The 25849-nt window shown below is 47.4% G+C and overlaps 1 protein-coding gene across 1 annotated transcript in view; it reads left to right on the top strand.

Moving 5' to 3' along the window:
- Positions 1–25849, top strand: part of MAPK8IP2 (mitogen-activated protein kinase 8 interacting protein 2) — a 320297-nt gene that overhangs the window by 205919 nt on the left and 88529 nt on the right. The window contains exon 7 of the mRNA XM_053716289.1: positions 25620–25789. Coding sequence (XP_053572264.1) covers positions 25620–25789 — 170 coding nt within the window. The remainder of the gene's footprint in view (positions 1–25619; positions 25790–25849) is intronic.

The raw sequence follows: 25849 nt of genomic DNA, 5'->3' as shown, positions 1-25849 counted from the left end.
CATACTGTACTCGCGATACATACTGTACTTGCTGTACCCACTGTACTCACTACTTACTGTACCCACTGTACTCTCTGTACTCGCTGTACTCGCTGTACACGCTGTACCTGTTTTACCCACTGCACCCGCTGTACCCGCTGTACCAATAGTAACTGCTGCACCCTTTGTACTCGCTGTACTTGCTGTACCCACTGTACTTGCTGTACCCACTGTACTCACTACTTACTGTACCCACTGCACTCGCGGTACTCACTGCACTCGCGGTACTCACTGCACTCGCGGTACTCACTGTACTTACTGTACTTGCTGTACTCACTGTACCCCCTGTACTTGCTGTACTTACTGTACTCACTACTTACTGTATTCGCTGTACTCGCTGTACTCACTGTACCCACTGTACCCGCTGTACTCTCTGTACTTGCGGTACTCACTGCACTCGCGGTACTCACTGTACTTACTGTACTTGCTGTACTCGCGATACATACTGTACTCGCTGTACTTGCTGTACCCACTGTACTCACTACTTACTGTACCCACTATACCCACTGTACTCTCTGTACTCTCTGTACTCACTGCACTCGCTGTACTTACTGTACTCACGATACATACTGTGCTTGTTGTACTCGCTGTACCCCCTGTACTTGCTGTACCCACTGTACTCACTACTTACTGTATTCGCTGTACTCACTGTACTCTCTGTACCCACTGTACTCTCTGTACTCTCTGTACCCACTGTACCCACTGTACTCTCTGTACTCTCTGTACTCGCGATACATACTGTACCCCCTGTACTTGCTGTACCCCCTGTACTTGCTGTACCCCCTGTACTTGCTGTACCCACTATACCCACTGTACCCACTATACCCACTGTACCCACTATACTCACTGTACTTGCTGTACCCACTGTACCTGCTGCACCCTTTGTACTCACTGTACCCGCTGTACCAATAGTACCTGCTGTACTCACTGTACCCACTGTACCAATAGTACCCGCTGTACTCACTGTCCCCGCTGTACCAATAGTACCTGCTGTACTCACTGTACCCGCTGTACCAATAGTACCTGCTGCACCCTTTGTACCCGCTGTTCTTGCTGTACTCACTGTACTCGCTTTACTCACTGTACCTGTTTTACCCATTGTACCCACTGTACCAATAGTACCTGCTGCACCCTTTGTACCGCTGTACTTGCTGTACCCACTGTACTCGCTGTACTCACTGTACCTGTTTTACCCATTGTACCCACTGCACCAGTTGTACCCACTGTACCAATAGTACCTGCTGCACCCTTTGTACCCACTGCACCCGTTGTACCAATTGTACCTGCTGCACCCTTTGTACCCGCTGTACTCATTGCACCTGTTGTACCCACTGTACCAATAGTACCTGCTGCACCCTTTGTACCCGCTGCACCAATTGTACCCGCTGCACCCTTTGTACCCGCTGTACTCACTATACTTGCTGTACCCATTGCACCTGTTGTACCCACTGTACCAATAGTACCTGCTGCACCCTTTGTACCCGCTGTACTCACTGTACTTGCTGTACCCACTGCACCAATTGTACCTGCTGCACCCTTTGTACCCGCTGTACTCACTGTACTTGCTTTACCCACTGCACCTGTTGTACCCACTGTACCAATTGTACCTGCTGCACCCTTTGTACCCGCTGTACTCACTGTACTTGCTTTACCCATTGCACCCGTTGTACCCACTGTACCAATTGTACCTGCTGCACCCTTTGTACCCGCTGTACTCACTGTACTTGCTTTACCCACTGCACCTGTTGTACCAATTGTACCTGTTGTACACTTTGTACCCGCTGTACTCACTGTACTTGCTTTACCCACTGTACCAATTGTACCTGCTGCACCCTTTGTACCCGCTGTACTCACTGTACTTGTTGTACCCACTGTACCAATTGTACCTGCTGCACCCTTTGTACCTGCTGTACTCACTGTACTTGCTTTACCCACTGCTCCTGTTGTACCCACTGTACCAATTGTACCTGCTGCACCCTTTGTACCCGCTGTACTTGCTTTACCCACTGCACCCGTTGTACCTGCTGTACCCTTTGTACCCGCTGTACTCACTGTACTTGCTTTACCCACTGCACCTGTTGTACCCACTGTACCAATTGTACCTTCTGCACCCTTTGTACCCGCTGTACTCACTGTAATTGTTGTACCCACTGCACCCTGTTGTACCCACTGTAACAATTGTACCTGCTGCACCCTTTGTACCCGCTGTACTCACTGTACTTGCTGTACCCACTGTACCAATTGTACCTGCTGCACCCTTTGTACCCGCTGTACTCACTATACTTGCTGTACCCATTGCACCTGTTGTACCCACTGTACCAATAGTACCTGCTGCACCCTTTGTACCCGCTGTACTCACTGTACTTGCTGTACCCACTGTACTAATTGTACCTGCTGCACCCTTTGTACTCGCTGTACTCACTGTACTTGCTGTACCCATTGCACCTGTTGTTCCCACTGTACCAATTGTACCTGCTGCACACTTTGTACCCGCTGTACTCACTGTACTTGCTGTACCCACTGCAGCCGTTGCACCCACTGTACCAATTGTACCTGCTGCACCCTTTGTACCCGCTGTACTCACTGTACTTGCTGTACCCACTGTACCAATTGTACCTGCTGCACCCTTTGTACCCGCTGTACTCACTATACTTGCTGTACTCATTGCACCTGTTGTACCCACTGTACCAATTGTACCTGCTGCACCCTTTGTACCCGCTGTACTCACTGTACTCACTGTACTCGCTTTACTCACTGTACCTGTTTTACACATTGTACCCACTGTACCAATAGTACCTGCTGCACCCTTTGTATCCGCTGTACTCACTGTACCCGCTGTACCCACTGCACCCGCTGTACTCACTGTACTTGCTGTACTCATTGCACCTGTTGTACCCACTGTACCAATAGTACCTGCTGCACCCTTTGTACCCGCTGTACCCACTGCACCTGTTGTACCCACTGTACCAATAGTACCTGCTGCACCCTTTGTACCCGCTGTACTCACTATACTTGCTGTACCCATTGCACCTGTTGTACCCACTGTACCAATAGTACCTGCTGCACCCTTTGTACCCGCTGTACTCACTGTACTTGCTTTACCCACTGCACTCGTTGTACCCACTGTACCAGTTGTACCTGCTGCACCCTTTGTACCCGCTGTACTCACTGTACTTGCTTTACCCACTGCACCTGTTGTACCCACTGTACCAATTGTACCTGCTGCACCCTTTGTACCCGCTGTACTCACTGTACTTGCTGTACCCATTGCACCTGTTGTACCCACTGTACCAATTGTACCTGCTGCACCCTTTGTACCCACTGTACTCACTGTACTTGCTGTACCCACTGTACCAATTGTACCTGCTGCACCCTTTGTACCCGCTGTACTCACTGTACTTGCTTTACCCACTGTACCAATTGTACCTGCTGTACCCTTTGTACCCGCTGTACTCACTGTACTTGCTTTACCCACTGCACCTGTTGTACCCACTGTACCAATAGTACCTGCTGCACCCTTTGTACCCGCTGTACTCACTGTACTTGCTTTACCCACTGCACTCGTTGTACCCACTGTAACAATTGTACCTGCTGCACCCTTTGTACCCGCTGTACTCACTGTTCCCACTGTACCAATTGTACCTGCTGCACCCTTTGTACCCGCTGTACTCACTGTACTTGCTGTACTCACTGTACTTGTTGTACCCACTGTACCAATTGTACCTGCTGCACCCTTTGTACCCGCTGTACTCACTATACTTGCTGTACCCATTGCACCTGTTGTACCCACTGTACCCTTTGTACCCGCTGTACTCACTGTACTTGCTTTACCCACTGCACCTGTTGTACCCACTGTAACAATTGTACCTGCTGCACCCTTTGTACCCGCTGTACTCACTGTTCCCACTGTACCAATTGTACCTGCTGCACCCTTTGTACCCGCTGTACTCACTGTACTTGCTGTACCCACTGTACCAATTGTACCTGCTGCACCCTTTGTACCCGCTGTACTCACTGTACTTGCTTTACCCACTGCACCCGTTGTACCCACTGTACCAATTGTACCTGCTGCACCCTTTGTACCCGCTGTACTCACTATACTTGCTTTACCCACTGCACCCGTTGTACCCACTGTACCAATTGTACCTGCTGCACCCTTTGTACCCGCTGTACTCACTATACTTGCTGTACCCATTGCACCTGTTGTACCCACTGTACCAATAGTACCTGCTGCACCCTTTGTACCCGCTGTACTCACTGTACTTGCTGTACCCACTGCACCTGTTGTACCCACTGTACCAATTGTACCTGCTGCACCCTTTGTACCCGCTGTACTCACTGTACTTGCTGTACCCATTGCACCTGTTGTACCCACTGTACCAATAGTACCTGCTGCACCCTTTGTACCCACTGTACCCACTGCACCTGTTGTACCCACTGTACCAATTGTACCTGCTGCACCCTTTGTACCCGCTGTACTCACTGTACTTGCTGTACCCACTGTACCAATTGTACCTGCTGCACCCTTTGTACCCGCTGTACTCACTGTACTTGCTTTACCCACTGCACCCGTTGTACCCACTGTACCAATTGTACCTGCTGCACCCTTTGTACCCGCTGTACTCACTGTACTTGCTTTACCCACTGCACCTGTTGTACCCACTGTACCAATTGTACCTGCTGCACCCTTTGTACTCGCTGTACTCACTGTACTTGCTTTACCCACTGCACCTGTTGTACCCACTGTACCAATTGTACCTGCTGCACCCTTTGTACCCGCTGTACTCACTGTACTTGCTGTACCCACTGTACCTGTTGTTCCCACTGTACCAATTGTACCTGCTGCACCCTTTGTACCCGCTGTACTCACTGTACTTGCTGTACCCATTGCACCTGTTGTTCCCACTGTACCAATTGTACCTGCTGCACCCTTTGTACCCGCTGTACTCACTGTACTTGCTGTACCCATTGCACCTGTTGTTCCCACTGTAACAATTGTACCTGCTGCACCCTTTGTACCCGCTGTACTCACTGTACTTGCTGTACTCACTGTACTCTCTTTACTCACTGTACCTGTTTTACCCATTGTACCCACTGTACCAATAGTACCTGCTGCACCCTTTGTACCCGCTGTACCCACTGCACCCGCTGTACTCACTGTACTTGCTGTACTCATTGCTCCTGTTGTACCCACTGTACCAATAGTACCTGCTGCACCCTTTGTACCCGCTGTACCCACTGCACCAGTTGTACCCACTGTACCAATTGTACCTGCTGCACCCTTTGTACCCGCTGTACTCACTATACTTGCTGTACCCATTGCACCTGTTGTACCCACTGTACCGATAGTACCTCCTGCACCCTTTGTACCCGCTGTACTCACTGTACTTGCTTTACCCACTGCACTCGTTGTACCCACTGTACCAGTTGTACCTGCTGCACCCTTTGTACCCGCTGTACTCACTGTACTTGCTTTACCCACTGCACCTGTTGTACTCACTGTACCAATTGTACCTACTGCACCCTTTGTACCCGCTGTACTCACTGTACTTGCTGTACCCATTGCACCTGTTGTACCCACTGTACCAATTGTACCTGCTGCACCCTTTGTACCCACTGTACTCACTGTACTTGCTGTACCCACTGTACCAATTGTACCTGCTGCACCCTTTGTACCCGCTGTACTCACTGTACTTGCTTTACCCACTGCACCTGTTGTACCCACTGTACCAATTGTACCTGCTGTACCCTTTGTACCCGCTGTACTCACTGTACTTGCTTTACCCACTGCACCTGTTGTACCCACTGTACCAATTGTACCTGCTGTACCCTTTGTACCCGCTGTACTTGCTGTACTCACTGTACTCTCTTTACTCACTGTACCTGTTTTACCCATTGTACCCACTGTACCAATAGTACCTGCTGCACCCTTTGTACCCGCTGTACTCACTGTACCCGCTGTACCCACTGCACCCGCTGTACTCACTGTACTTGCTGTACTCATTGCACCTGTTGTATCCACTGTACCAATAGTACCTGCTGCACCCTTTGTACCCGCTGTACCCACTGCACCAGTTGTACCCACTGTACCAATTGTACCTGCTGCACCCTTTGTACCCGCTGTACTCACTATACTTGCTGTACCCATTGCACCTGTTGTACCCACTGTACCAATAGTACCTGCTGCACCCTTTGTACCCGCTGTACTCACTGTACTTGCTTTACCCACTGCACTCGTTGTACCCACTGTACCAGTTGTACCTGCTGCACCCTTTGTACCCGCTGTACTCACTGTACTTGCTTTACCCACTGCACCTGTTGTACCCACTGTACCAATTGTACCTGCTGCACCCTTTGTACCCGCTGTACTCACTGTACTTGCTGTACCCACTGCACCTGTTGTACCCACTGTACCAATTGTACCTGCTGCACCCTTTGTACCCACTGTACTCACTGTACTTGCTGTACCCACTGTACCAATTGTACCTGCTGCACCCTTTGTACCCGCTGTACTCACTGTACTTGCTTTACCCACTGCACCTGTTGTACCCACTGTACCAATTGTACCTGCTGTACCCTTTGTACCCGCTGTACTCACTGTACTTGCTTTACCCAGTGCACCTGTTGTACCCACTGTACCAATTGTACCTGCTGTACCCTTTGTACCCGCTGTACTCACTGTACTTGCTTTACCCACTGCACCTGTTGTACCCACTGTAACAATTGTACCTGCTGCACCCTTTGTACCCGCTGTACTCACTGTTCCCACTGTACCAATTGTACCTGCTGCACCCTTTGTACCCGCTGTACTCACTGTTCCCACTGTACCAATTGTACCTGCTGTACCCTTTGTACCCGCTGTACTCACTGTACTTGCTTTACCCACTGCACCCGTTGTACCCACTGTACCAATTGTACCTGCTGCACCCTTTGTACCCGCTGTACTCACTATACTTGCTGTACCCATTGCACCTGTTGTACCCACTGTACCAATAGTACCTGCTGCACCCTTTGTACCTGCTGTACCCACTGCACCTGTTGTACCCACTGTACCAATTGTACCTGCTGCACCCTTTGTACCCGCTGTACTCACTGTACTTGCTGTACCCACTGTACCAATTGTACCTGCTGCACCCTTTGTACCCGCTGTACTCACTGTACTTGCTTTACCCACTGCACCTGTTGTACCCACTGTACCAATTGTACCTGCTGCACCCTTTGTACCCGCTGTACTCACTGTACTTGCTTTACCCATTGCACCCGTTGTACCCACTGTACCAATTGTACCTGCTGCACCCTTTGTACCCGCTGTACTCACTGTACTTGCTTTACCCACTGCACCTGTTGTACCCACTGTACCAATTGTACCTGCTGCACCCTTTGTACCCACTGTACTCACTGTACTTGCTGTACCCATTGCACCCGTTGTACCCACTGTACCAGTTGTATCTGCTGCACCCTTTGTACCCGCTGTACTCACTATACTTGCTGTACCCATTGCACCTGTTGTACCCACTGTACCAATAGTACCTGCTGCACCCTTTGTACCCGCTGTACTCACTGTACTTGCTTTACCCACTGCACTCGTTGTACCCACTGTACCAATTGTACCTGCTGCACACTTTTTACCAGCTGTATTCACTGTACTTGCTGTACCCACTGCAGCCGTTGTACCCACTGTACCAATTGTACCTGCTGCACCCTTTGTACCCGCTGTACTCACTGTACTTGCTGTACTCATTGCACCTGTTGTACCCACTGTACCAATTGTACCTGCTGCACCCTTTGTACCCGCTGTACTCACTGTACTTGCTGTACTCACTGCACCTGTTGTACCCACTGTACCAATAGTACCTGCTGCACCCTTTGTACCCACTGCACCAGTTGTACCCACTGTACCAATTGTACCTGCTGCACCCTTGGTACCCGCTGTACTCACTATACTTGCTGTACCCATTGCACCTGTTGTACCCACTGTACCAATAGTACCTGCTGCACCCTTTGTACCCGCTGTACTCACTGTACTTTCTTTACCCACTGCACTCGTTGTACCCACTGTACCAGTTGTACCTGCTGCACCCTTTGTACCCGCTGTACTCACTGTACTTGCTTTACCCACTGCACCTGTTGTACCCACTGTACCAATTGTACCTGCTGCACCCTTTGTACCCGCTGTACTCACTGTACTTGCTTTACCCACTGCACCTGTTGTACCCACTGTACCAATTGTACCTGCTGCACCCTTTGTACCCGCTGTACTCACTGTACTCGCTTTACTCACTGTACCTGTTTTACCCATTGTACCCACTGTAACAATAGTACCTGCTGCACCCTTTGTACCCGCTGTACTCACTGTACCCGCTGTACTTGCTGTACTCATTGCACCTGTTGTACCCACTGTACCAATAGTACCTGCTGCACCCTTTGTACCCGCTGTACCCACTGCACCAGTTGTACCCACTGTACCAATTGTACCTGCTGCACCCTTTGTACCCGCTGTACTCACTATACTTGCTGTACCCATTGCACCTGTTGTACCCACTGTACCAATAGTACCTGCTGCACCCTTTGTACCCGCTGTACTCACTGTACTTGCTTTACCCACTGCACTCGTTGTACCCACTGTACCAGTTGTACCTGCTGCACCCTTTGTACCCGCTGTACTCACTGTACTTGCTTTACCCACTGCACCTGTTGTACCCACTGTACCAATTGTACCTGCTGCACCCTTTGTACCCGCTGTACTCACTGTACTTGCTGTACCCATTGCACCTGTTGTACCCACTGTACCAATTGTACCTGCTGCACCCTTTGTACCCGCTGTACTCACTGTACTTGCTGTACCCACTGCACCTGTTGTACCCACTGTACCAATTGTACCTGCTGCACCCTTTGTACCCGCTGTACTCACTGTACTTGCTGTACTCACTGTACCTGTTGTACCCACTGTACCAATAGTACCTGCTGCACCCTTTGTACCCGCTGTATTCACTGTACTTGCTGTACCCACTGCACCTGTTGTACCCACTGTACCAATTGTACCTGCTGCACCCTTTGTACCCGCTGTACTCACTGTACTTGCTGTACCCACTGCACCTGTTGTACCCACTGTACCAATTGTACCTGCTGCACCCTTTGTACCCGCTGTACTCACTGTACTTGCTGTACCCACTGCACCTGTTGTACCCACTGTACCAATTGTACCTGCTGCACCCTTTGTACCCGCTGTACTCACTGTACTTGCTGTACCCACTGCACCTGTTGTACCCACTGTACCAATTGTACCTGCTGCACCCTTTGTACCCGCTGTACTCACTGTACTTGCTGTACCCATTGCACATGTTGTACCCACTGTACCAATAGTACCTGCTGCACCCTTTGTACCCGCTGTACCCACTGCACCTGTTGTACCCACTGTACCAATTGTACCTGCTGCACCCTTTGTACCCGCTGTACTCACTGTACTTGCTGTACCCACTGTACCAATTGTACCTGCTGCACCCTTTGTACCCGCTGTACTCACTGTACTTGCTTTACCCACTGCACCTGTTGTACCCACTGTACCAATTGTACCTGCTGCACCCTTTGTACCCGCTGTACTCACTGTACTTGCTTTACCCATTGCACCCGTTGTACCCACTGTACCAATTGTACCTGCTGCACCCTTTGTACCCGCTGTACTCACTGTACTTGCTTTACCCACTGCACCTGTTGTACCCACTGTACCAATTGTACCTGCTGCACCCTTTGTACCCACTGTACTCACTGTACTTGCTGTACCCATTGCACCCGTTGTACCCACTGTACCAGTTGTATCTGCTGCACCCTTTGTACCCGCTGTACTCACTATACTTGCTGTACCCATTGCACCTGTTGTACCCACTGTACCAATAGTACCTGCTGCACCCTTTGTACCCGCTGTACTCACTGTACTTGCTTTACCCACTGCACTCGTTGTACCCACTGTACCAATTGTACCTGCTGCACACTTTTTACCAGCTGTATTCACTGTACTTGCTGTACCCACTGCAGCCGTTGTACCCACTGTACCAATTGTACCTGCTGCACCCTTTGTACCCGCTGTACTCACTGTACTTGCTGTACCCACTGTACCAATTGTACCTGCTGCACCCTTTGTACCCGCTGTACTCACTATACTTGCTGTACTCATTGCACCTGTTGTACCCACTGTACCAATTGTACCTGCTGCACCCTTTGTACCCGCTGTACTCACTGTACTTGCTGTACTCACTGCACCTGTTGTACCCACTGTACCAATAGTACCTGCTGCACCCTTTGTACCCGCTGTACCCACTGCACCAGTTGTACCCACTGTACCAATTGTACCTGCTGCACCCTTGGTACCCGCTGTACTCACTATACTTGCTGTACCCATTGCACCTGTTGTACCCACTGTACCAATAGTACCTGCTGCACCCTTTGTACCCGCTGTACTCACTGTACTTGCTTTACCCACTGCACCTGTTGTACCCACTGTACCAATTGTACCTGCTGCACCCTTTGTACCCGCTGTACTCACTGTACTTGCTTTACCCACTGCACCTGTTATACCCACTGTACCAATTGTACCTGCTGCACCCTTTGTACCCGCTGTACTCACTGTACTCGCTTTACTCACTGTACCTGTTTTACCCATTGTACCCACTGTAACAATAGTACCTGCTGCACCCTTTGTACCCGCTGTACTCACTGTACCCGCTGTACTTGCTGTACTCATTGCACCTGTTGTACCCACTGTACCAATAGTACCTGCTGCACCCTTTGTACCCGCTGTACCCACTGCACCAGTTGTACCCACTGTACCAATTGTACCTGCTGCACCCTTTGTACCCGCTGTACTCACTATACTTGCTGTACCCATTGCACCTGTTGTACCCACTGTACCAATAGTACCTGCTGCACCCTTTGTACCCGCTGTACTCACTGTACTTGCTTTACCCACTGCACTCGTTGTACCCACTGTACCAGTTGTACCTGCTGCACCCTTTGTACCCGCTGTACTCACTGTACTTGCTTTACCCACTGCACCTGTTGTACCCACTGTACCAATTGTACCTGCTGCACCCTTTGTACCCGCTGTACTCACTGTACTTGCTGTACCCATTGCACCTGTTGTACCCACTGTACCAATTGTACCTGCTGCACCCTTTGTACCCGCTGAACTCACTGTACTTGCTGTACCCACTGCACCTGTTGTACCCACTGTACCAATTGTACCTGCTGCACCCTTTGTACCCGCTGTACTCACTGTACTTGCTGTACCCACTGCACCTGTTGTACCCACTGTACCAATTGTACCTGCTGCACCCTTTGTACCCGCTGTACTCACTGTACTTGCTGTACCCATTGCACCTGTTGTACCCACTGTACCAATTGTACCTGCTGCACCCTTTGTACCCGCTGTACTCACTGTACTTGCTGTACCCACTGCACCTGTTGTACCCACTGTACCAATTGTACCTGCTGCACCCTTTGTACCCGCTGTACTCACTGTACTTGCTTTACCCACTGCACCTGTTGTACCCACTGTACCAATTGTACCTGCTGCACCCTTTGTACCCGCTGTACTCACTGTACTTGCTGTACTCACTGTACTTGCTGTACTCACTGTACTCGCTTTACTCACTGTACCTGTTTTACCCATTGTACCCACTGTACCAATAGTACCTGCTGCACCCTTTGTACCCGCTGTACTCACTGTACCCGCTGTACCCACTGCACCCGCTGTACTCACTGTACTTGCTGTACTCATTGCACCTGTTGTACCCACTGTACCAATAGTACCTGCTGCACCCTTTGTACCCGTTGTACCCACTGTACCAATTGTACCTGCTGCACCCTTTGTACCCGCTGTACTCACTATACTTGCTGTACCCATTGCACCTGTTGTACCCACTGTACCAATAGTACCTGCTGCACCCTTTGTACCCGCTGTACTCACTGTACTTGCTTTACCCACTGCACCTGTTGTACCCACTGTAACAATTGTGCCTGCTGCACCCTTTGTACCCGCTGTACTTACTGTTCCCACTGTACCAATTGTACCTGCTGCACCCTTTGTACCCGCTGTACTCACTGTACTTGCTGTACTCACTGTACTTGCTGTACCCACTGTACCAATTGTACCTGCTGCACCCTTTGTACCCGCTGTACTCACTATACTTGCTGTACCCATTGCACCTGTTGTACCCACTGTACCAATAGTACCTGCTGCACCCTTTGTACCCGCTGTACCCACTGCACCAGTTGTACCCACTGTACCAATTGTACCTGCTGCACCCTTTGTACCCGCTGTACTCACTATACTTGCTGTACCCATTGCACCTGTTGTACCCACTGTACCAATAGTACCTGCTGCACCCTTTGTACCCGCTGTACTCACTGTACTTGCTTTACCCACTGCACCTGTTGTACCCACTGTACCAATTGTACCTGCTGCACCCTTTGTACCCGCTGTACTCACTGTACTCGCTTTACTCACTGTACCTGTTTTACCCATTGTACCCACTGTAACAATAGTACCTGCTGCACCCTTTGTACCCGCTGTACTCACTGTACCCACTGCACCCGCTGTACTCACTGTACTTGCTGTACTCATTGCACCTGTTGTACCCACTGTACCAATAGTACCTGCTGCACCCTTTGTACCCGCTGTACCCACTGCACCTGTTGTACCCACTGTACCAATTGTACCTGCTGCACCCTTTGTACCCGCTGTACTCACTGTACTTGCTTTACCCACTGCACCCGTTGTACCCACTGTACCAATTGTACCTGCTGCACCCTTTGTACCCGCTGTACCCACTGCACCAGTTGTACCCACTGTACCAATTGTACCTGCTGCACCCTTTGTACCCGCTGTACTCACTGTACTTGCTGTACCCACTGCACCTGTTGTACCCACTGTACCAATAGTACCTGCTGCACCCTTTGTACCCGCTGTACTCACTGTACTTGCTGTACCCACTGCACCCGTTGTACCCACTGCACCCGTTGTACCCACTGTACCAATTGTACCTGCTGCACCCTTTGTACCCGCTGTACTCACTGTACTTGCTGTACCCACTGCACCCGTTGTACCCACTGTACCAATTGTACCTGCTGCACCCTTTGTACCCGCTGTACTCACTGTACTTGCTTTACCCACTGCACCCGTTGTACCCACTGTACCAATTGTACCTGCTGCACCCTTTGTACCCGCTGTACTCACTGTACTTGCTTTACCCACTGCACTCGTTGTACCCACTGTACCAGTTGTACCTGCTGCACCCTTTGTACCCGCTGTACTCACTGTACTTGCTTTACCCACTGCACCTGTTGTACCCACTGTACCAATTGTACCTGCTGCACCCTTTGTACCCACTGTACTCACTGTAATTGCTGTACCCACTGTACCAATTGTACCTGCTGCACCCTTTGTACCCGCTGTACTCACTGTACTTGCTTTACCCACTGCACCTGTTGTACCCACTGTACCAATTGTACCTGCTGTACCCTTTGTACCCGCTGTACTCACTGTACTTGCTTTACCCACTGCACCTGTTGTACCCACTGTAACAATTGTACCTGCTGCACCCTTTGTACCCGCTGTACTCACTGTTCCCACTGTACCAATTGTACCTGCTGCACCCTTTGTACCCGCTGTACTCACTGTACTTGCTGTACTCACTGTACTTGCTGTACCCACTGTACCAATTGTACCTGCTGCACCCTTTGTACCCGCTGTACTCACTATACTTGCTGTACCCATTGCACCTGTTGTACCCACTGTACCAATAGTACCTGCTGCACCCTTTGTACCCGTTGTACCCACTGCACCAGTTGTACCCACTGTACCAATTGTACCTGCTGCACCCTTTGTACCCGCTGTACTCACTATACTTGCTGTACCCATTGCACCTGTTGTACCCACTGTACCAATTGTACCTGCTGCACCCTTTGTACCCGCTGTACTCACTGTACTTGCTTTACCCACTGCACCTGTTGTACCCACTGCACCTGTTGTACCTACTGCCCCCTTTGTACCCGCTGTACTCACTGTTCCCACTGTACCAATTGTACCTGCTGCACCCTTTGTACCCACTGTACTCACTGTACTTGCTGTACCCACTGCACCTGTTGTACCCACTGTACCAATTGTACCTGTTGCACCCTTTGTACCCGCTGTACTCACTGTACTTGCTTTACCCACTGCACCTGTTGTACCCACTGTAACAATTGTACCTGCTGCACCCTTTGTACCCGCTGTACTCACTGTTCCCACTGTACCAATTGTACCTGCTGCTCCCTTTGTACCCGCTGTACTCACTGTACTTGCTGTACTCACTGTACTTGCTGTACCCACTGTACCAATTGTACCCGCTGCACCCTTTGTACCCGCTGTACTCACTGTACTTGCTTTACCCACTGCACCCGTTGTACCCACTGTACCAATTGTACCTGCTGCACCCTTTGTTCCCGCTGTACTCACTATACTTGCTGTACCCATTGCACCTGTTGTACCCACTGTACCAATAGTACCTGCTGCACCCTTTGTACCCGCTGTACCCACTGCACCAGTTGTACCCACTGTACCAATTGTACCTGCTGCACCCTTTGTACCCGCTGTACTCACTATACTTGCTGTACCCATTGCACCTGTTGTACCCACTGTACCAATTGTACCTGCTGCACCCTTTGTACCCGCTGTACTCACTGTACTTGCTGTACCCACTGCACCCGTTGTACCCACTGTACCAATTGTACCTGCTGCACCCTTTGTACCCGCTGTACTCACTGTACTTGCTTTACCCACTGCACCTGTTGTACCCACTGCACCTGTTGTACCTACTGCCCCCTTTGTACCCGCTGTACTCACTGTTCCCACTGTACCAATTGTACCTACTGCACCCTTTGTACCCACTGTACTCACTGTACTTGCTGTACCCACTGCACCTGTTGTACCCACTGTACCAATTGTACCTGTTGCACCCTTTGTACCCGCTGTACTCACTGTACTTGCTTTACCCACTGCACCTGTTGTACCCACTGTACCAATTGTACCTGCTGTACCCTTTGTACCCGCTGTACTCACTGTACTTGCTGTACCCACTGCACCTGTTGTACCCACTGTACCAATTGTACCTGCTGCACCCTTTGTACCCGCTGTACTTGCTGTACCCACTGTACCAATTGTACCTGCTGCACCCTTTGTACCCGCTGCACTCACTGTACTTGCTGTACCCACTGCAGCCGTTGTACCCACTGTACTTGCTGTACCCACTGTACCAATTGTACCTGCTGCACCCTTTGTACTCACTGTACTTGCTGTACCCACTGCAGCCGTTGTACCCACTGTACCAGTTGTACCTGCTGCACCCTTTGTACCCGCTGTACTCACTGTACTTGCTGTACCCACTGCACCTGTTGTACCCACTGTACCAATTGTACCTGCTGTACCCTTTGTACCCGCTGTACCCTTTGTACCCACTGTACGCACTGTACTTGCTGTACCCACTGCACCTGTTGTACCCACTGTACCAGTTGTACCTGCTGTACCCTTTGTACCCGCTGTATCACTGTACTTGCTGTACCCACTGCACCTGTTGTACCCACTGTACCAATTGTACCTGCTGCACCCTTTGTACCCACTGTACTCACTGTACTTGCTGTACCCACTGCACCTGTTGTACCCACTGTACCAATAGTACCTGCTGCACCCTTTGTACCCGCTGTACTCACTGTACTTGCTGTACCCACTGCACCTGTTGTACCCACTGTACCAATTGTACCTGCTGTACCCTTTGTACCCACTGTACTCACTGTACTTGCTGTACCCACTGTACCAGTTGTACCCGCTGTACTCACTGTACTTGCTGTACCCACTGCACCTGTTGTACCCACTGTACCAATAGTACCTGCTGCACCCTTTGTACCCGCTGTACTCACTGTACTTGCTGTACCCACTGCACCCGTTGTACCCACTGTACCAATTGTACCTGCTGCACCCTTTGTACCCGCTGTACTCACTGTACTTGCTGTACCCGCTGCACCCTTTGTACCCGCTGTACTCACTGTACTTGCTTTACCCACTGCTCCTGTTGTACCCACTGTACCAATTGTACCTGCTGCACCCTTTGTACCCGCTGTACTTGTTGTACCCACTGCACCTGTTGTACCCACTGTACCAATAGTACCTGCTGCACCCTTTGTACCCGCTGTACTCACTGTACTTGCTGTACCCACTGCACCCGTTGTACCCACTGTACCAATTGTACCTGCTGCACCCTTTGTACCCGCTGTACTCACTATACTTGCTGTACCCACTGCACCCGTTGTACCCACTGTACCAATTGTACCTGCTGCACCCTTTGTACCCGCTCTACTCACTGTACCCACTGCACCTGTTGTTCCCACTGTACCAATTGTACCTGCTGCACCCTTTGTACCCACTGTACTCACTGTACTTGCTGTACCAACTGTACCCTTTGTACCCGCTGTACTCACTTTACCCATTATACTTGCTCTATCCATTGTACCTGCTATACCCATTGTTCTCGCTGTACCCATTGTACCCACTGTATCCCTTGTACCCAATGTAACATCATATCTGCTGTTCCCATTCTACCCACTGTACCTGCTGTAACCGTTTTGCCCACTGTACCTTCTGTATCAATTGTACCTATTGTGCCCAATGTAGCAGTCATACCCACTGTACCCATTGTACCCACTGTATCTGTGGTGCCCACCTTATCCTTTGTACCTATTGTACCCTTTATACCTGCTGTTCCCATTCTGCCTGCTGTACCCGTTGTAGCCACCGTACCATTTCGGCATGTGATGAAATTCATAATATCTGTGATTAGCTGTGTAACCTGGGGCCCTGAGTTATTCCTATCTCAGAACTTCAGTGGACAATGTGTTTGTCTTGTAGTTATTTTCACTTAAGGTTATTTACCCTATATCTCACCACTGTTTATCATTTTCACCTAATGTTATTTACCCTATATCTCACTACTGTTCATCATTTTCACCTAATGTTATTTACCCTATATCTCACTACTGTTCATCATTTTCACCTAATGTTATTTACCCTATATCTCACTACTGTTCATCATTTTCACCTAATGTTATTTACCCTATATCTCACTACTGTTCATCATTTTCACTTAATGTTATTTACCCTATATCTCACTACTGATTATCATTTTCACCTAATGTTATTTACCCTATATCTCACTACTGTTCATCATTTTCACTTAATGTTATTTACCCTATATCTCACTACTGTTCATCATTTTCACCTAATGTTATTTACCCTATATCTCACTACTGATTATCATTTTCACCTAATGTTATTTACCCTATATCTCACTACTGATTATCATTTTCACCTAATGTTATTTACCCTATATCTCACTACTGTTCATCATTTTCACCTAATCTTATTTACCCTATATCTCACCCCTGTTTATCATTTTCACTTAATGTTATTTACCCTCTATCTCACCACTGTTTATCATTTTCACTTAATGTTATTTACCCTATATCTCACCACTGTTTATCATTTTCACCTAATGTTATTTAATCTATATCTCACTACTGATTATCATTTTCACCTAATGTTATTTACCCTATATCTCACTACTGTTCATCATTTTCACTTAATGTTATTTACCCTATATCTCACTACTGTTCATCATCTTCACCTAATGTTATTTACCCTATATCTCACCACTGTTTATCATTTTCTCTTAATGTTATTTACCCTATATCTCACCCCTGTTTATCATTTTCACTTAATGTTATTTACCCTATATCTCACTACTGTTCATCATCTTCACCTAATGTTATTTACCCTATATCTCACCACTGTTTATCATTTTCACTTAATGTTATTTACCCTATATCTCACCACTGTTAATCATTTTCACTTAATGTTATTTACCCTATATCTCACTACTGTTCATCATTTTCACCTAATGTTATTTACCCTATATCTCACTACTGTTCATCATTTTCACCTAATGTTATTTACCCTATATCTCACTACTGTTCATCATTTTCACCTAATGTTATTTACCCTATATCTCACCACTGTTTATCATTTTCACTTAATGTTATTTACCCTATATCTCACCACTGTTTATCATTTTCACTTAATGTTATTTACCCTATATCTCACCACTGTTTATCATTTTCACTTAATGTTATTTACCCTATATCTCACCACTGTTTATCATTTTCACTTAATGTTATTTACCCTATATCTCACCACTGTTTATCATTTTCACTTAATGTTATTTACCCTATATCTCACTACTGATTATCATTTTCACTTAATGTTATTTACCCTATATCTCACTACTGTTCATCATTTTCACCTAATGTTATTTACCCTATATCTCACCACTGTTTATCATTTTCACTTAATGTTATTTACCCTATATCTCACCACTGTTAATCATTTTCACTTAATGTTATTTACCCTATATCTCACTACTGTTCATCATTTTCACCTAATGTTATTTACCCTATATCTCACTACTGTTCATCATTTTCACTTAATGTTATTTACCCTATATCTCACCACTGTTCATCATTTTCACCTAATGTTATTTACCCTATATCTCACTACTGATTATCATTTTCACTTAATGTTATTTACCCTATATCTCACTACTGTTCATCATTTTCACTTAATGTTATTTACCCTATATCTCACTACTGTTCATCATTTTCACTTAATGTTATTTACCCTATATCTCACTACTGTTCATCATTTTCACTTAATGTTATTTACCCTATATCTCACCACTGTTAATCATTTTCACTTAATGTTATTTACCCTATATCTCACCACTGTTCATCATTTTCACCTAATGTTATTTACCCTCTATCTCACCACTGTTCATCATTTTCACCTAATGTTATTTACCCTATATCTCACTACTGATTATCATTTTCACTTAATGTTATTTACCCTATATCTCACTACTGTTCATCATTTTCACCTAATGTTATTTACCCTATATCTCACCACTGTTCATCATTTTCACCTAATGTTATTTACCCTATATCTCACTACTGATTATCATTTTCACTTAATGTTATTTACCCTATATCTCACCACTGTTCATCATTTTCACCTAATGTTATTTACCCTATATCTCACCACTGTTCATCATTTTCACCTAATGTTATTTACCCTATATCTCACTACTGTTCATCATTTTCACCTAATGTTATTTACCCTCTATCTCACCACTGTTTATCATTTTCACCTAATCTTATTTACCCTATATCTCACTACTGTTCATCATTTTCACCTAATGTTATTTACCCTATATCTCACCACTGTTCATCATCTTCACCTAATGTTATTTACCCTATATATCACCACTGTTCATCATTTTCACTTAATGTTATTTACCCTATATCTCACCACTGTTAATCATTTTCACCTAATCTTATTTACCCTATATCTCACCACTGTTCATCATCTTCACCTAATGTTATTTACCCTATATATCACCACTGTTCATCATTTTCACTTAATGTTATTTACCCTATATCTCACCACTGTTAATCATTTTCACCTAATCTTATTTACCCTCTATCTCACCACTGTTTATCATTTCAATCTAAAGGAGAGGAGAGTCCACGGCTGCATTCATTACTGTTGGGAATTAAGAACTTGGCCACCAGGAGCAGACAAAGACACCCCAGCCAAAGGCTTAAATACCTCCCCCACTTCCCTCATCCCCCAGTCATTCTTTACTTTTCATCACATGAGGTTGGCAGAGAAGTGCCGAAGATCGGAGTAGTCTCTTATGGAGGGAAGTACTCTTCGCATTGGGACTGGAGTTTTAAGTAGTCCTATCAGCCTCTCAGTGAGATCCTGGGCGAAAGTTAGAGTCTGGAGATGCAGGGAGAGTCTTTCTGCAAAACCATCCTGACTCATATTAAAAGCTCCACAAGCAATCAGTGTTGACGAGTTTCGCTACCTGCTTTTTACACTCAAGTCCATGTCAGGAGCGAGGCTACTAACCTGTCACACTTGAAGGGCTGTGTTCCTTTTCCATGTCGTGGATTCTAGTAAGATCGTTTCATTTTTATTACATACTGATAAAACGGAAGACAGGGTCACAGTGTGATGCCTTTTATCTTTAAAGAATCAAGGGTTAATATTCCTGGAAAGGGGATTATTGAACAGGGGGGGTTTATACATGATATTGTTTGTGTCATTGCTGCGTTATGTGCGAGATGAGGCTCTGGCAATGCGCAGAACTTTCAGGTGACTTACGGGAGTATTGCGCGGCCCTTTTTTGGCGCGTTTTCTCCTTAGGCAGGGGCTGTCCTGCCAGGCATTCCATGTGACAGGGTGTGGCTATTTCTCTTCCTCTGTTGATCAGCGGCGCAGGAGACGAAACGGTTTCTGTAGTCCGGGTCATTGGAGGTGGTCAGTGCCATTGGAGGTATAAAGGTGCCTATTTATTAAGTTAATCTAGTCGTTGATAACAGCGCAAGCTATGGAGGACTCTGGCGCGTTAGAGGGGTCTCCATCTTTAACAAGGTCTCATTCCTGTGTTTATTGTGAGGAGGTTCTGGTAGAACAATCTGCTCAACTATGTTCCACATGCCTTAATAAAGTTACGACATCTAAAAGTAAACGGATGTCTATCACTACTGAGCCGTCCACCTCTGACGGTTCCCCGTCCCGTGAGGTGCGTTCCCTGCATTCATCTCCAATTGCACATGCAGCACCCTAGGGTCCAACCATAACTCCTGCGGGAGAGATTCGTTGGCTGTCAGATTTAGCGGATCAACTGCAAACGGCGGTATCGAAAGTGATCCATGCCTTACCACGTTCTGCTAAGTGCAAGCGTAGGGCATATCATGGTGGCCCGGCCTAGGGGTTGTCTACGTCTATGGAAATATCAGAGGTGTTATATGATGACGAGGCCCACTCCGACTCTTCGGAGGAGGCCCCTTTTGGGTCGGATTCCGTGTCATCTAAACCTCCTGCTGCGGACGAGCCTGACTTTAGGTTTTGGATAGAGAAGTTGCGCTTTTTGCTGAAGCAAGTGCTTGCTACTCTGGAGGTTCCAGAACCGAAGCTTCAGGAGGAACCTGCGATTCCTAAGCTTGATAAGGTATGAGGACAGGTTGGTGACTCAGGCCTTCCCGGTTCCTGTTAAGATGGCTATTATTATTAAGAATGAATGGGAGTTCTTCCTTTTCCCCTTCTTCTACCTTTAAGAAACTGTTCCCTGTTCCGGACTCTCAGCTTGAGCTGTGGGGTACTCTCCCTAAGGTGGTTGGGGCTATCTCCACGCTTGCGAAGCAGACAACTATTCCCCTTGAGGATAGTTTGTTGTTTAAAGAGCCCATGGATAAAAAGTTAGAAAACATGTTAAGGAAGATGTTTCAACACACAGGGTTTGTTTTTCAGCCGGCCGTAGCCGCAGTTCCCGGAGCTGCAACATATTGGTGTGAATCCCTATGTGAAATGGTCGAGGGGGAGTCTTCCATTGACGAGATACAGGATAAGATTAAGGCACTGAAGATCACCAATTCTTTCATCTGTGATGCCAATATGCAAATTATTAGCCTGAACGCTAAGGTGTCAGCTTTTTCCGTTTAACTCGCCGGGCTCGGTGGCTAAAGTTTGGTCTGCGGACATGACCTCTAAGTTGAGGCGGCTGTTCCTGCCTTTTCAAGGAAAGATTCTGTTCAGTCCAGGATTGGATTCGATCATATCCACGGTTACGGGAGGCAAGGGAGCTTTCCTACAGCAGGATAAGAAGGCTAAGCCTAAGGGATCTACTTTTCATCCCTTTTGTGTGGACAAGGCCTAGCACCAGCAGCCCGCCGCAAAAGCGGACCAGTCCAAGGGAACTTGGAAGTCGTCTCATTCTTGGAACAAGTCTAAGCAGAGCAAAAAGCCTGCCGAGACAAAGTCGGCATGAGGGGGTGGCCACCGACCGGTCTCCGGACCAAGTAGGGGGCAGATTATCTCTCTTCTCAGAAGCCTGGTTACAGGAAGTTCAGGACCCTTGGGTTCTGGAGGTTGTCGCCCAGGGTTACAGGATAGCGTTCAGATCGTATCCGCCCAGGGGCAGATTCCTCCTGTCAAACCTGTCTTCAAGACCAAAAAGAGAGAGACCTTTCTAGAGTGTGTGAGGGATCTCTCCTCTCTTGGTGTTATCATACCAGAGAGCAGAGAGGGGTCTAGGGTACTATTCAAATCTTTTTGTGGTTCCAAAGAGGGAGGGCATGTTCCGCACGATTCTGGACCTAAAGTGTTTAAACAAGTTTCTGAGTGTTCCATTGTTCAAAATGGAAACAATCAGCTCTATGCTGCCCCTAGTTCAAGAGGGACAGTTCATGACAACCATAGACTTGAAGGACGGTTACCAATCCACAGGGACCACTTCAGTTCCTAAGATTTGCGTTTCTGGGCCAACACTTCCAGTTTGTGGCCCTCCCCTTTGGTCTGGCGACAGCCCCAAGAGACTTCATGAAGGTTCTGGGGGCGCTACTTGCGGTGGCCAGAGCCAGAGGCATTGCTGTGGCACCCTATCTGGACGACATCTTAGTCCAGACGCAGTCGCTCAGTCTGGCAGAGGATAATTCGAGGGCTCTTCTTCTTTTGCTCCAATCTCACGGTTGGAAGATCAACTCAGGAAAGAGTTCCCTGGTTCCCAGCAACAGGGTGGAGTTCCTGGGCACGATAATAGATTCTATGTCCATGAAAATATTTCTCACAGACCATTGACGCAGGAAGATTTCGTCCTCTTGTCTTGCCCTTCTGTCTTCATCAAGCCCCTCGGTGGCTCAGTGTATGGAGGTGATCGGACTCATGGTTTCCAGCATAGACATTCCATTCGCCAGGTTCCATCTCAGACCTCTTCAATTGTGCATGTTGAGACAGTGGAACAGCGATCGTTCATATCTATCAAAGCAGATATACATGGATGCTCAGACTTGGATATACCTCTCTTGGTGGATCCATCCGGAGCAACTGTCCATGGGGACATCCTTCTTGAGACCGTCCTGGGAGATTGTGACCATAGACGCGAGTCTGGCAGGATGGGGAGCTAATTGAGGTGCCAGGATGGCAAAAGGAAAATGGTCCCGGGAGGAGTCTCTCCTTCCGATTAATATTCTGGAACTCAGAGCAATCTACAATGCTCTGAAGGCATGGCCTCCTCTGGGGTTGTTCAGCTTCATCAGATTCCAGACTGACAACATTACCTCTGTGGCTTACATCAACCATTGGGGGGTACGAGGAGCTCCCTAGCCATGAGGGAGGTGTCTCGGATCTTGGAGTGGGCGGAGTCCCACAGCTGCTCGCTCTCAGCGATTCACATTCCAGGTGTGGACAACTGGGAAGCAGACTTTCTCAGCAGGTAATCCTTCCATCCGGGGGAATGGTCTCTTCATCCTGAAGTGTTTGCGGAGATTTGTCTTGGGTGGGGATCGCCGGGGATAGATCTCATGGTGTCCAGACTCAATTGCAAGCTATTCCCGATACGGGTTGAGGTCCAGGGATCCCCAGGCAGAGCTGATAGATGTCTTAGCGGTGCCTTGGGGGTTCAGCCTAGCTTACATTTCTCCACTGCTACCACTTCTACCTCGGGTAGTGGCACGCATCAAACAGGAGCGAGCTTCGGCCATTCTGATTGCTCCATCGTTGCTGCGGAGAATGTGGTTTGCGGATCTGGTGGGGATGTCATCCTCTCCACCGTGGAAGTTACCCTGTCACAGGGATCTGCTGGTACAGGGCCCTTTTCAACTTCAAAATCTCAATTCTTTGTGGCTGACTGCGTGGAGATGGAATGCATAGTCTTGGCCAAGAGAGGCTTTTCTGTAGGTGTGATTGATACTCTAATTCAGGCAAGGAAGCCAGTCACTCATCGCATCTACCATAAGGTGTGGAGGACTTACTTGTCCTGGTGTGAGAAGCATGGATATCCTTGGCATAAGGTGAAGGTATCCTGGGTTCTGTCCTTTCTCCAAGACGGTTTGGAGAAGGGTCTTGCCGCCAGTTCCCTAAAGGGACAGATTTCGGCATCATCAGTCTTGTTGCATAGAAGACTCACTGAGCTACCTGATATCCAATCTTTTGTTCAGGCTCTGTCTAGAATCGGGCGTGTTTTTAGACAATCTGCTCCCCCATGGAGCTTAAACTTGGTCCTTAAGGTAACTGGGGGATGAGTGAAGTGGGGGAGGTATTTAAGCCTTTGGCTGGGGTATCTTTTGCCTCCTCCTGGTGGCCAGGTTCTTAATTCCCAACAGTAATGAATGAAGCCGTGGACTCTCCTTCCCTCGATGGAAAATAAATTATCAGGTAAGCATAATTTATGTTTCTCACTTAATTTATTTACGCTATATCTCACCACTGTTAATCATTTTCACCTAATGTTATTTACCCTATATCTCACCACTGTTAATCATTTTCACCTAATGTTATTTACCCTATATCTCACCACTGTTAATCATTTTCACCTAATGTTATTTACCCTATATCTCACCACTGTTAATCATTTTCACCTAATGTTATTTACCCTATATCTCACCACTGTTCATCATCTTCACCTAATGTTATTTACCCTATATCTCACTACTGTTCATCATTTTCACCTAATGTTATTTACCCTATATCTCACCACTGTTCATCATCTTCACCTAATGTTATTTACCCTATATCTCACTACTGTTCATCATTTTCACCTAATGTTATTTACCTTATATCTCACCACTGTTTGTTATTTACCCTATATCTCACCACTGTTCATCATTTTCACCTAATGTTATTTACCCTATATCTCACCACTGTTCATCATTTTCACCTAATGTTATTTACCCTATATCTCACCACTGTTCATCATTTTCACCTAATGTTATTTACCCTATATCTCACCACTGTTCATCATTTTCACCTAATGTTATTTACCCTATATCTCACTACTGTTCATCATTTTCATCCAATCTTAAGTTATGTTAAACATAACGCCGATCCTCCGCCCGCATCTTCTGCTGTAGTTACCACAGCATAGATGAATTCGGCTTCCTCCAGTCGTTGTGTGCCCCCTTTGACGTCCAGCTCGTGAAGCATGCAACGATTGGATGAAGCCAGATTAGTCATCGATCTGCTAAAGAATGCAGGCGCTGTTTGTTATGTTTACCATAACGCAAAGGTATTTTAAAAAATAAGTCTTTGTAAAGTTTAATGAATGAAAGTGCCCCTGTTTTTAAGATTACTTTTAGTTACCGGCATTTATTCATTAAACTTTACAATCATTTTAAGGTTATTTACCCTATATCTCACAGCATTTATGTAATAGATACCCAAATGCTGTAAATATTATTACTGAGTAATCTTCAATTGAGTGCCTTCACTAATCATTGTTGCTGATGCTCTGATGCGCAAATGTCAGTCAAATCCCTAGGAATGAAGTCTGTCTATAAAGAGCAGCTCATTGTTGTTAGATCATCTATTAGTGTAACAGCTGCTCAGCACAACACCCTATAAAATACTTATTCCTCCATCAAGATAATGTCTTTATTAACAGGTTTATCCCACGTCATGAAGATGAGCTAGAGCTGGATGTTGATGACCCCCTTCTTGTGGAGTGTGAGGATGGTTCCTGGTGCCGCGGTTATAACATGAGGACAGGAGAGCGAGGAATCTTCCCCTCATTCTATGCCCATGAGGTCACATGTCCCGTGAAAGAGAGCACAGGTAATGAAGATCCTGGAGGAGTTTTAGCCATATTGGTGCCAACTAAGAGCAGGAGTCAAT

Source organism: Bombina bombina, chromosome 6, assembly GCF_027579735.1.
Source record: "Bombina bombina isolate aBomBom1 chromosome 6, aBomBom1.pri, whole genome shotgun sequence".
NCBI classification, from domain to species: Eukaryota; Metazoa; Chordata; class Amphibia; order Anura; family Bombinatoridae; genus Bombina; species Bombina bombina.
Note: the sequence above shows the minus strand (reverse complement) of the source record. Positions and strands in the feature narration are given on the sequence as shown.